At 34.7% G+C, this 13,359-nt stretch overlaps 1 protein-coding gene across 1 annotated transcript in view; it reads left to right on the forward strand.

Moving 5' to 3' along the window:
- Positions 1-13,359, forward strand: part of FER (FER tyrosine kinase) — a 444,812-nt gene that overhangs the window by 165,439 nt on the left and 266,014 nt on the right. The window contains exon 10 of the mRNA XM_056139057.1: positions 300-489. Coding sequence (XP_055995032.1) covers positions 300-489 — 190 coding nt within the window. The remainder of the gene's footprint in view (positions 1-299; positions 490-13,359) is intronic.

Below are 13,359 nucleotides of genomic sequence, written 5' to 3' on the forward strand. Positions count from 1 at the left end.
GTCTATACTTCCTGAGGTAGATGGCTTAATTGTGAAATAAACTGAATGCCACAGACCGTAGTATATTTACAGTATGTTAAATTTGTTTTCTGGTTCAAAACATGTCCTTTCATTTTTGTTAATGCTCGTATTTAATAACTATTGATTATAACGCCTCGAGTCTGCTTAGTTTTGTAATTTTTAGGATCTTGAAGAACTTGTAAATAGGAAAATCGGCAAAAAACACATATGCCTATTTAATTCTTTTAAAACAGTTTAAGAACTTTGACATAATCTATATTTAACATCTTCTCTTTTAGTATTGTGCTTCTGCTGAGCCAAAAGCAGACTCTTGAAGAACTGAAACAGTCGGTCCAGCAGCTGAGATGCACTGAAGCAAAGTTTACAGCTCAGAAAGAACTTTTAGAGCAAAAAGTTCAAGAAAATGATGGGAAAGAGCCACCTCCAGTAGTAAACTATGAAGAAGATGCACGATCAGTTACATCTATGGTAAGCGAAATGGTAATCAAATGAGAATTTAAAAGAGTAGTTTCTAGGTAATTAGTGAATGCGAAATTAATTCTGGTTTCCTATAACAAATTATTGCTCTTGTTAATATGCAGGTCCTATTAAACTTGTTTGTAAATGCAAAATAGACTTGTCAGTCATCTCAGGTCACCTGGAGAACACTTTCAGAAATCATCTGTAGAGTCAGAGGAAAAAGCTCTTCTCTTGCCTTCAAAACTGAAAACAAAGACTGCAATTATTTTTATTTCTGGGAGACAGCAGGAAGGTAGGGTTACTCTTAAGTTAGAAGTAAGAAATAAGAAGAAGGCTACTATTTTTTTTAATTTTTAAGAACACAAAATTTTATTTACATAAATACTTTTTTAAATACAAAATATTGATTTTATGAAAAGTTAAAAACATCCATTCCATCAACTATACATTTAATATAATTGTGTTTGATAGTGCCATGTATTCTTTTTTTAAAATTTATGAATCATTGTGATTCATAATTTATGAATCATTGTGAGATATACAGTTACAAAGTTGTTTGTAGTTGGGTTTCTGTCATATAGTCCTTCAACAGCCAGTCCTTCACCAGTATACATTTCCCACCATCAATGTTCCCAGTTTTCCTTACTTGTATTCTTATCTTCCCTCCCTAATTTTCTCTTCCCTTCCTCCTTTCCTTTATTTCTTCTTTCATCTTTTTTCCTCTTTCTCTTCTTTTTATCTTATGTTGGTGGTTTTCTATGCAAAATAGACTTGTCTATAGACTTAGAAGCAATTTTGCCATCTAGAGACATTAGTAATGTCTCCAGACCTTTTTCTTTGTCTTGGTTGATGGATGCCATTGTTACCCGGTGGATAGAGACCTGTAATAATGGTGAACATTTCACAAAGCACATTGCAGTTCTCCCTTTAATATCAGTAAAAAAATTTCCAGTGCAAACTTGGTGGTGGAAAATCTTGAGCTATATTCTTGACTTTTTCCTGGGATTAGCTCTGTTTTTTAGTAATTCTTAGTTTATTTGGTTGTAAATATTACAAGTTGGTTGTTACATGATAAAATATATATAGAAAAAAAATTTAAAATCTAGATACAGAAATAAAAATTAAGTATTTAAATTATTGTGGTTATAATTATATTTTTAGCTGAGTTATTCTAACCTATAACTACTTTATAAGTCATGACTTATAATTTCTTCTTTGCCTTTACTGCCCTGTTGGATAACAGAGATCTTATTCCATATGCTAAGGACTCTATTAGATTTCTTTCTTTTCTTTTCCTTTTTCCTTTTTTTTTTTTAGATTTGTAGATATCTGGCATATGTATTTTTTTCAGAGAAATTTTTCAAGATTTTTTTCTCCTGTTTTATGAAAAGTTTGGCTAGGAAATCTTTTTCTCCAGAGTGTGGTTGAAAAACATTTTTATTCAAGTCATGAGTGAAAGCATATTCTCCATTTGATAACTATTATTTAAAACTAGTCTTTTATGAATTATTTCAGAAATGATGTTTTTAGTTTTATTTAGAATTTGGTATTTAGTTTTTTATAATAATTCTTAAACAATGAGTAAATAATATTTCACAGAAAACGTACAATGCACTTTAGGGAAAAAGCTAATTTCTGGCAGTTAAGTCATAATTAATAATACCTTGAAAACTTTTAAATAGGGATATCATTTTTTCAAACTTGTTTTAAAGTAGTTGAAATTCTAATCTCAAATATAACTTATCTATTTATTAAAGAAAAGCCCTTTAAGAAATTTGTAATTTCTTAAAGTCAATCTTTAAGGAATTTACAAAGAAATACCATAGTATTTGTAAAGTAATATATATTTAGAAATCGAACAGGGCGTCTCCAAATTTATGCCAATCTATATAATTTTATAGTGTATTTTATAAAGAAAATATAAATATTTACTATATATTTATTAAAGCTAAATAATAATGCATGTATATTATTGATTTTACATCATTCAATAACTAATAATTAGAATAGGTAAAGGTAAAGGTAAAGACCCTCCCGTTGATCGTCGATTTGCTCAAGCGGGCCCAGTAACGTCTCCATTGGAGACTTTGTTGTTACTGTGTCTGGCATATCGAATACTCTCGGTAGCTTGCCGGGCTCTCCGAGAGGGGTAGAGGAATCGAACTCGGGTCGGCCATGTTGGCCGCTTGTAAGGCGAACGCCCTACCCGCTGTGCTATAACTTTTCAATTATTTTAGAAACAATGAAATGTTAAACTTAGATGTTTATCCTAAATGACTGATTAAACAGTGTTTTATAGTAACATAGAAAAACATAAAGCCAACAATAATAATTTGGTTGGTATTTCTTCTTTATAAATTCCACTTTATTGTTGGTAAATTTTATATTTATATTATATTTTTAAAGTAACTTTCCTACTTGGCAGCTTGTGTGTTGTCATTGTCTTATTTATTGTATCAGTTGAAACATGGTTAATCCTTTTCTCACACTTGCTTAATGGCTTTCTCTATAGCAGCAGGGCATGATGGAAAAAATTTAGGCGCTTGAGTCAAATTAACTTGAAGTAATTACTTTTAGTGACTTTGTATTCCTCAAATACCTGTTTTGTTTTCTATTTTTCACTTCTAAAATGTGCTTAATAATGTGCATCTCATAGAATTGTTTTCAGGACTAAAGAAATGAAAGCAGAGACTATGTTGTAAACTGAGGATAGGAAGGTGGTTAACACGTTCATATTTTGTCTGTTTTCTGTTCATTTTTCTTTTTCTGTGTTTCTTTTTTTTACCGACCTCCTCTGTTTTCATTTCTTCTCTTTGTCTGTTTTTATTTTTATTAGTAAATGTAATTAATCATCCTATATCTTGTGCCATGGATAGGAACATACTTAAATAATGAACAAAGCCTCACACTCATATATCTACGTTCATCAGGCAGCAAATTGAAATAAACAATTGACTAAGAAGAAAATATCAATGTTTAATTGCATAATAACACTGATCATCAATACTGTTCTGACTTGACCTCAACCCTATTTTGGCCCTCTGTTTCTTTTTTATAACTATATATTAAGAGGACTCTCCTTCTTCTGTCATGTATTCATTAATTTTTTTGAATTTAAACACTGTGAATGATAATGCTGTCAATAGTAATGTTTCAGGCATGCAATGTCACTGTGCCACATCCACCACCAGGATGTCAGCATTCTTCTTCCATCATTTCAATATCATCATTTAAGTATTGTTGAGGATTGGAGTGATGGAATTAGCAGTGCGGCCCTTTACTTGCATGTGGTCATCTTGATGATCCCTGAGCACAGAGGCAGGAGTAAGCACTGAGCATGTGGTGGGTGCGTTTGGGCCGAGGGTGGAACATGAACTCAGTAGCTTCGCATGCTGAGACAGCAACCATTGTCCCGGTTCAAACCTCTGGCACCACGTAAAAACCCTGGTTCGAGCCAGAAATAACTCCTGTGCACTGTTCACTATGGTTCCCTCTCCATGCACTAGTTTCTCCCCATCACTGCAAAAATATATCAATTATTGACTCAAATTTAGGTATCTAAGGAAATTGGGACTATTGGCTTATCACTCAAGATAAAGATGAAAATTAAAAGAAAGTTTGAGTGGCTCTTGCAAATTCTATAACAAAAGATAAAACATTTGAAGGCATTAATAATCTCCGTTATTTACATGGATATGAGTTTTCATTCTTTGATTGTTTTTAAAATGAATTTTTTTGTTTACCTATATATATGTAATTAGTGTTGGCATTCTTTTTTTACTTTTTTTTTAAATTACACTTGAGAGTTTATTGACCAGTGACCTCAACACCAAGCTCTAAAATGTGTAGTAGAGGGGCTGGAGTGATAGCACAGTCAGTAGGGTGTTTTCCTTGCATGCAGCCGACCCGTGTTTGATTCCCAGCATCCCATATGGTCCCCTGCGCACCGCCAGGGATAATTCCTGAGTGCAGAGCCAGGAGTAACCTGAGCATCGCCGGGTTTGACCCCCCAAAATAAAAAAAATGTAAATAAAATGTGTGGTACTTAAATTTTCAAAGTACCATTCTCCCCACATCCATGCCAGCACTGGATTTTATTGTTCTTTTTTGATATGTACCAGTCTCTGTGTTGTGAGATAATATCTCATTGTTGTTTGGATTTGCACGTCCATGATGATTAGATATGTAGAGAATTTTTTCATGGGCCTTTGACCATTTGTATTTCTTTTTTGAGAAAACATATGTTCATTTCTTCTCCCCATTTTCTGATGGGGTTGGAGGTTCTTCCTTGTACAATTAATTCTTCTAATGTCTTGTATGTCCTGGATATTAACCCTTTATTAGATGAGTAGCACTGTAGCACTGTCCTCCTGTTGTTCATTGATATGCTTGGGCAGGCACCAGTAACGTCTCACGACAAATTGTGAGACTTTTTGTAACTGTTTTTGGCATATCAAATACGTCATGGGTAGCTTGCCAGGCTTTGCCGTGCGGATGAGATAATACTCTCGGTAGCTAGCCGGGTTCTACCAGTGAGGCAGAGGGGTTGAACCTGGATTGACTGTGTGCAAGGCAAACACCCTACCCGCTGTGCTATTGCTCCAGCTCATCAGATGGGTGTTGGGTGAATATTCTTTCCCATTCTGTGGGCTCTCTCTGTATTTTGGTCACTGTATATTTTGAAGTGCAGAAGTTTCTTAGTTTAATATACTCCCATTTGTTTATGTTTGTTTCCACTTTCTTGGTCATTGGTGTTTCATCCTTAAAGATGCTTTAAGCTTCAGTGTCACAGAGGATTCTGCCTACATTTTCTTTCATGTACCTTATGGATTCTGCTCTGATAATGAGTTCTGTGATCCACTTTGATCTGACTTTTGTGCCCGGCAATAGACTGATTTATTTCTTTCTTTCTTTCTTTCTTTCTTTCTTTCTTTCTTTCTTTCTTTCTTTCTTTCTTTTTTTTTTTTTGCAAGTTGTTGTCCAGTTTTCTTAGCAGCACTTGTTGAAGGGACTTTCCTTGTTCCACTTCACATTTCTTGCTCCTTTATCAAAGTTTAAGTGATCATATATTTGAGAGTGTGTGAAAGGATATTCAATTCTGTTCCATTGGTCTGCGGATCTGTTTCTAGTCCAACACCAATCTGTTTTAATTATTACTGCTTTGTCATATTGTTTGAAGTTGGGGAAGGTGATGCCACCTATCTTTTTTTCCCCAAGGATTGCTTTAGCTGTTCATGGGGGTTTATTTTCCCATATGAATTTCAGGAGTGTTTTGTCTATTTCTTTGAAAAATGTCATGGGTATCCTTATTGCGACCACATTTAATTTGTATAATGCTTTGGGGAGTATTGTCATTTTGACAGTGTTAATCCTCCCAATCCATGAGCAGGGGATACGTTTTCATTCCTTAATGTCCTCTTTTATTTCTTGAAGTGGTGTTTTGTAATTTTTCTTGTATAGGTCTTTCACCTCTTTAGTTAAGCTGATTCTGAGGTACTTGATTTTCTGAGGTACTATTGTGAATGAGATTGTTTTTTAAAAATATCTTTATTCTCTTTCTCCATTTGTATATAGGAAAGCCATGGATTTTTGGGTGTTGATTTTGTAGCTTGCCACTTTACTATACAAATCTATTGTTTCTGGAGCTTTTACATAGAGTGTTTAGGATTTTCTAAGTATAGTATTATATTGCCTGCAAATAGTGGTAGCTTGACTTCTTCCTTTCCTATATGTATGCCCTTGTTATCTTTTTCTTGCTTAACTTCTATGTCCAGCTCTTCCAGTAGTATATTGAATAGGAGTGGCAAGAGCGGGCAACCTTGTCCCCCGTCTTAGAGTTTAGGCTTCTGGTTTCTTCCCCTTGAGAATGATGTTTGCTGTGCATTTGTGGTAGATGGCTTTGACTATATTGAGGAAAGTTTCTTCAATGCCCATTTTTCGAGCATTTTCATCATAAGCAGATGTTTAATCTTGTCAAATGCTTTCTTTGTGTCTATTGTCATATGGTTTTTATCTTTTATTGATATGATGGATTATGTTGATTGACTTGCAAATGTTAAAACATCCTTGCATCCCTGGGATGAATCTTACTTGGTCATGGTGTATGATCTTTTTGATGAATCGTTTGAATCTGTTTGCTTGGATTTTATAGAGGATTTTTGTGTCTGTGTTCATTTGGTTTGTTGACCTATAATTCTCTTTCTTTGTGGTATATTTCTGTCTGCTTTTGGTATCAGGGTGATAATTTGCTTCATAGAAGCTGTTTAGAAGCGGTTACTGATTCTTTAATTTCTTGGAAAAGTTTAAAATCTTTTAAAAAGGATTGGATATAAGTCCTCTTTAATGATTTGGAATAATTCACTAGTGAATCCATTTGGGCCAGGAATTTGGTTTTTGAGGAGACATTTTATTACTGTTTCAGTTTCCTTGATGGTGGTAGCTCTGTTCAGGTACTCCAGGTCTTCTTGATTTAGCCTTGGGATGCTATAGGAATCCAGGAATTTTTCCCATTTCCTTGAGATTTTCTTGTTTTGTGGCATAAAGATTCTCAGTTATATCTTATGATCCTTTGAATTTCTGTGGTTTCTGTTGTGATGTCCCCTTTTCATTGCTGATACAGTTTATTAGGTTTTTCTCTTTTACTTTCTTTGTGAGTCTTTCTAGAGGTTTATTGACCTTTTAGATTTTCTCGGAGAACAAGCTCTTGATTTCATTGATCTTTTGGATTGTTTTTTTCGGCTTCCATCTCGTAAATTTCTGCTTTAAGTTTTATTATTTTCTTCCTCCTGGCTGGTTTGGACTCCATTTTTGGTCATTCTCCAAGCTCTTAAGTTGTGAGGTTTGATTACTTATGTGGGCTTGCTCTTTCTTACTGAGGAACTGTTATAGATCTATAAACTTTCCTCCTAACACAGGTTTTGCCATATCTCATAAGTTCTGGTAACTCTTGTCTTCATTTTCATTTGTTTTAGAGAATTCTTTTGATTTCCTCTTTGATTCCTTTCTGGGCCACTGGTTGTTCAGTAGTGAGTTATTTAATTTCCAGGTGTTTGATTTGATTTTCTATTTGTGTGTGTGATTCACATCCATTTTAAGCACATCATGGTCTGAGAAGATAGTTGATACAATCTTTATCTTCTTAATTTTATGGAGGTATTTTTTGTGGCTCAGCATCTGGTCTCTCTTGTAGAATGTCCCATGCATACTTGAGAAGAGTGTGTACTCAGCTTTTTGAGCATGAAGTGTCCTGTATATATCTACAAATCCTCTTTCTTCCATTTCTTCCCTGAGAGAAAGTATGTCCTTGTTAGGCTTGAGACTGATTGCTCTATGGAGAGGTGATGCAGCAGTGTTGATATCTCCCACTAGTATTGTGTTGCTATCCATGTCTTTCTTCAAGTTTTTTTTCAAGTATTTTTTTGGTCCCTTATTAGGTGCATATACATTTGGGAGTGTAAGTTCTTCCTAATTAGTAGATACCTTGATCAATAAGAAATGACCTTCACTGCCCCTTGTAACTTTCTTCAGTCAGAGATCTATGTGGTCTGATACCAGAATGGCCACCCCAGCATTTCTGAGTTTTTGAGGGAAAGTAACATTTTGTATATTATAATCACATTTATATAAATTTCAAAAGGAAGCAGAGTAATTTATGATTTTCAAGGTTATAATAGTTGCTAGCTTTGATGGGATTGGCTTCCCCATCAGAACTGTAGGGGTTCCACAGGGGTCCTATAGGATAAAAAATGACTTTTTAATATATTCATAAGGATCTTTGTACTTGTTAAGATTTATAATGAACTTTTGATTTGTAAGCTTTGCTTATATACTTTATATAGCAATTTGTATTACACATTTACAAATTTAAAGATTTGTTTTAGTTTAGCATAGGATCTAATTGAGGGCACGGCCAACTCTGTGTTTGTGTTAATTAGTGTCTGTGTTGGATTTTATATGATTATTGTCTTTAGAATTATTTGGAAGAGGTTGAGGCTTTTATTTATTTATTTTTTGATTTTGCCTTTTTTATTTTTTAAAAAATGAATCACCATGAGATAGAGCATTGCAAAGCTGTTCTTGATTGGGTTTCTGTCATACAATGTTCCAAAGACCCATCTCTCCTCCAGTGTAATTTCCCAGCACCAATGTCCCCAGTTTTCCTTCCCACCCCATACCTGCAATTCTGCCCACCCCAGCCTGCCTCTATGGTTGGCATCTCTCTCTTCTGTTTTTGTCTCTGATTCTGTCTCTGTTTCTCTCTGTATCTCTTTGCCTCTCTCTGTCTCTCTCTGTCTCTCTCACTTGGGACATTATGGTTTGCAATACAGACATTGAAAGATTGTCATGTATATACCTTTATGTACTTTGAACACTCAGTTCTTATCCAGAGTGATTATTTTCAACTCTTATTGTCATACTGGGCACTACTCTATCCTAACTACACTCTGCCTCCCGCATACTTGTGGTAGTTTTCAAACATTGACCATCCTCCTGGCCCCAGTTTTCCCTGGCCTTGGAGTGTGAGGCTTTTTTTTTTTATCTAGAGAATAGGGCTTGATATTTATTGAGAATTTATTGGAATATGACAAAAAATTAATAGACATAATAATAGTGGTAGAGAATTATAACAGTCATTGAATGGTGTAATCTTACATATTATCGTATATAAATAACATTATTCAACATTATGCTGTGTTTATATTCTGTTAATCTATGCATTATTGCACATGTTATTCTATCATAAAGGCTGTCATAAATAGATAATCTCATATTATTACATTTCAATCTGTCCAGGCCATTTCTGCCTTCAGAGTAATAGAACAATGTTTAAGGCTTTTTAGTTTTTTACTGAATGACATAAATTTCAAAATTATAAAATTATTCATGATTGACTATCAGTCATATAATATGCCACACCAATACCATCACAAGCGACCACTTAGCTTCCACCAATGTTCCTGGTTTCCTTCCCATCTCCCAGCCTGATTCTATGATGGGTACTTTATGTCTACTTTATTTTTAATTTATTTTTTTTATTAGTGAGACACAATAAGGTACGGTTGTAGACTTACAAATTTTGTGCTTGGGTTTCAATTATACAATGATCAAATACTCACTTTTATATCTACTTTTATCTCTTGTCTTCTCCAAAGTGACCACCTCCCCACACAAATGTCATATTGTATGGAAAAGAAAAAAATTCAGAGAAATCAAAGACTATAATAGTCTCATGGTTAGTACAAGGTAGAAGTGGGTCTCAGATTTCAGGCTTTTAAAGTCTCCTTTCTGTTCCCACTCCCTTTCTGGATTGTGCTACTTTTCCTATAGACCATAGCCTCTCCCTCCTTTGTCTTTTACTGCCCAAGAAGAGTTTCCTAGAGTTTTTGCTGCGAGGGCTGAGAGTTCAGAGTGAAGACTCAGCCACTTAGTGCTGCTTGGCTGCGATCCAGCCAGTTTTGGGGGCCCCAGGATCAACCAGTGGTGCTTGTGGAACCATATTATGCACTTGAGAATCATAAATATGGTCTCTGCATGTCAGCCGAGTTCTCCTGGGCCTATGTAAACCATCTTCCTGGACTGGGCAAGTAATTTTCTCTTTTTTTAAAAGTTCTAAATTGTTTCAAACTGTCATGGTGTTTCACTAATAAAAATTAAAAAAAAAGAAAAAATCCAAAAAAATTTCTAAATTGTTGTAAAATAATAACATACTAAGTATTATAAAATGTTGTTGCATACTTCAAATGGTGTTGGAAAGGGAGGGCATGGAAAAGAGTGTGGGAATAATACTGGAGATGTTATGGAAGTGTGCGAAAAGATTCTTTGAATGGCACTCCTGATTCAGACAGACATAGTGAGTGGGTGTGCTATTTGAAGGGAATTTTAGAGATTTTAGAAAATAGTTCACAATTTTGTCTGTTTGGCTCTCTCTTCTCCAAAAGTAGGAAGTTGAGAGAAGTGTGTGGAAGAAGTAATTTTAGTTGAGAAGCAGGTTAAGGAATAGTTTTTAAAAGTAATAATGGAAGTGAGCCCAACTTTGTATTTCTGGATTAAAGAACTATGAGATAGTCAATCTATGTTGTTGTGAATGATTTCTTAAGTAAAGGAATGATAGAGGACAAGAAAAGGAATGGTAGAGGGCAAGAAATGGAAACAGTTGATTTTATCAAGTAGTATAGGGTTGAGGAATGTAATTTTTGAGGTAATTGAAGGGAAGCCAGGTATAAATAATGAGAGGTGACTGTAGGAATCTGTGAACAAACATCTATGAACAGGATTGCTAGAGCAGGTGATACAGTGACAAATGAAATTCAGTTTATTTTTTCTGGTTTTGTTTTTTGTCACATCTGGGTATGCACAGGGGTTACTCCTGGCTCTGCATTCAGGAATTACTCCTGGCAGTGCTCAGTGGACTATATGGGATGCTGGGAATTGAATCTGGGTCGGCCATGTGCAAATGCCCTACCCATTGTGCTATCACTCCAGCCTCAAAATGCAGTTTTTAAGAGAAAAATATTTGTTATATTTTGAAAATATATAGTTTTTAAAAAGGTCACTAGAATAAAGTAGACATTTATTGAACTAAGCTAACTTAAGTTGTCAAAACTTTTTATAGTTCAATAAAATCTAATAATTTGTACAGATATTTTGTGATTTATTCTCATTTTTTAAGTCTTGACAAGATTCATATCACAATATTTATAAAAATGTGGTTTTTATGATTTTTTGTTTGCTTTGGATCACCTGGCTGTGTTCAATGCTTATTCCTAGCTCTTTGCTCACAGATCACTCCTGGTGGGCTCTGAGTACCATATGGGAGACCAGGGGTCAATCACTGGTCTTCAGTGGGTAAGGCAAGTGCCTTTTCCCTGTACTGTCTGTCTGACCCCAGATAATATGTCTAATATATTTATTAGCATCAAATTAGGGACCTAAAGCAATAGTAAAGAGGGTAGCGCATAAGTCCTGAGCACCGTGAGTGTAAGCCAAAAACTAAAAAGCAAACCAAAACAATACGAATACCATCAAATTAAGTTCCTCCTTTCTAAAGTTTTTATTGGTGGCATTTAATAAGGAACAATAAATGAAAAATCTCAACATTGCAATAATTTGGAGATATGAAATAGTATAAACTTGAATTACCATTTTTTGCTATGATGTCATATTTCTATATAGTTTACATTGGCAGTATTTAATTTTTAAATTGTATTTTTGATATGAGATTTTTTGTTTTATTATTTATGACTTTTTGTTGTATTTTCCATTTATTAGTCTCTAGCCCTAGATGTATTATTGCAGAAGAAACATTTTTATCTTCATGATTTAAGATCAAAGTCAAGTAATTATAAAAACTGTTATTGGATTCTTTTTGTCTTCCCTTTGTGCATAGTAGAGTTAAGTAGATTTCTGTTGTATCTGTAATCAGTTTTACATAAAATTTAATCATGCTTTGAAGGATATAATTCCTAAATTTAAGAAAAGTTAATTCACAGGGGATTCAAAAATTTGTCTAGAATGATAAATGAGTGGTTTGTATCATCATTTATATTTGTACAATTATCTTGAAATATTAAAATATATCTAATCAGATAGGTTCTTTCCCAGTCTCTTTTGACAATAATGAAAATTGATGAAGTTTCTTGGTGCCTTTTTTCATTCTTAAGAATATCTAATAATATATTGCATTCATCTGGGGAGCATAAAGTAACAAAATAGGAGACTATCACCCAAGAATGGCCGAGATTAGTACCAGGAATTTTGCTCCATGGCTTGGAGGTCAGCCACACATGCTAGGGGAAAAAGGCAGCTCAGATAGAGAAGGGAGCACCAAATAAAGGATGTTGGGAGGATCCTCCCAGGATGGGAGAAGCGTGCTGAAAGTAGACTATAGACCAAACATGATTGCACTGAATGCCTCCTTTGCAAACCACAACACCCAAAAGAAGAGAGAGAACAGAGGGGAATGCCCTGTCACAGAGGCCGGGGGGGGGGGGGGGGGGGAGGGGAGGAGAGGGATACTGGGACCCGTGGTAGTGGGAAATGGGCACTGGTGGAGGGATGGGTATTTGATCATTGTATAATTGAAACTCAAGCACAAAATTTATAAATCTACTACTATACCTCACTAATAAAAATTAAAAAAAATAATATCTAATAATATAGATTTAACCATGGTAATTCTGGTTATAATATTCATGTAATTTCTAGCATTTGATGATAATAAATTGACTTACTAAAATTTTGAAAAAGTTTCTGGGAAATTAGATAATTGTTTGTAATTTAAAAGATTACAAGCTGTTCTGGTGATAGAGTAATTTTTTCAAATATTTGATAATTTTGTGTTTGAAAGGACAAACATGGATTGCACATATTATTTAAAATTCATTAGTTTCTTGTACTGTACTTCAAAAACAATTGAAAACCTAATTTAATTTCTCTCTGCCTTTTCTTATAGCTTTCTTGGGTGACATTTAGGGTTTTGCCTTTTTTAATATTCCAAAATAAAAAGTAAGAGAGCCTAGAGAAATAGAGCAGGGTCTAAGGCACTGTTTTTTCATGCAACCTGGGTTCTTCCCCCAGCTTGCTACCTGATACCCTGAGCACTGTCAGGAGTGATATTTGAAGGTAGAACCAAGAGTAAGCACTGAGTACAGCAATCTGTCCCAGAAAAAAATGAAAGAAACACACTTATCCATGTATAAGCCCAGCAAAGACCCATATGGCCCCTGATTGGCTTCTACTCTTATGCAGAAGTGCATAAGTGACCCAGCTCCTTCTCTACTTGTCCCAGGTGAGCCCCTGGTCCTAGGTGGGCCCATTCCCCTATCCAGAAAGGAGCCCAGTATATCTCCATTTCTCCCACTCCCACTCACCCACGACCTT

This window comes from Sorex fumeus, unplaced genomic scaffold, assembly GCF_029834395.1.
Source record: "Sorex fumeus unplaced genomic scaffold, SorFum_2.1 ptg000131l, whole genome shotgun sequence".
NCBI lineage: Eukaryota > Metazoa > Chordata > Mammalia > Eulipotyphla > Soricidae > Sorex > Sorex fumeus.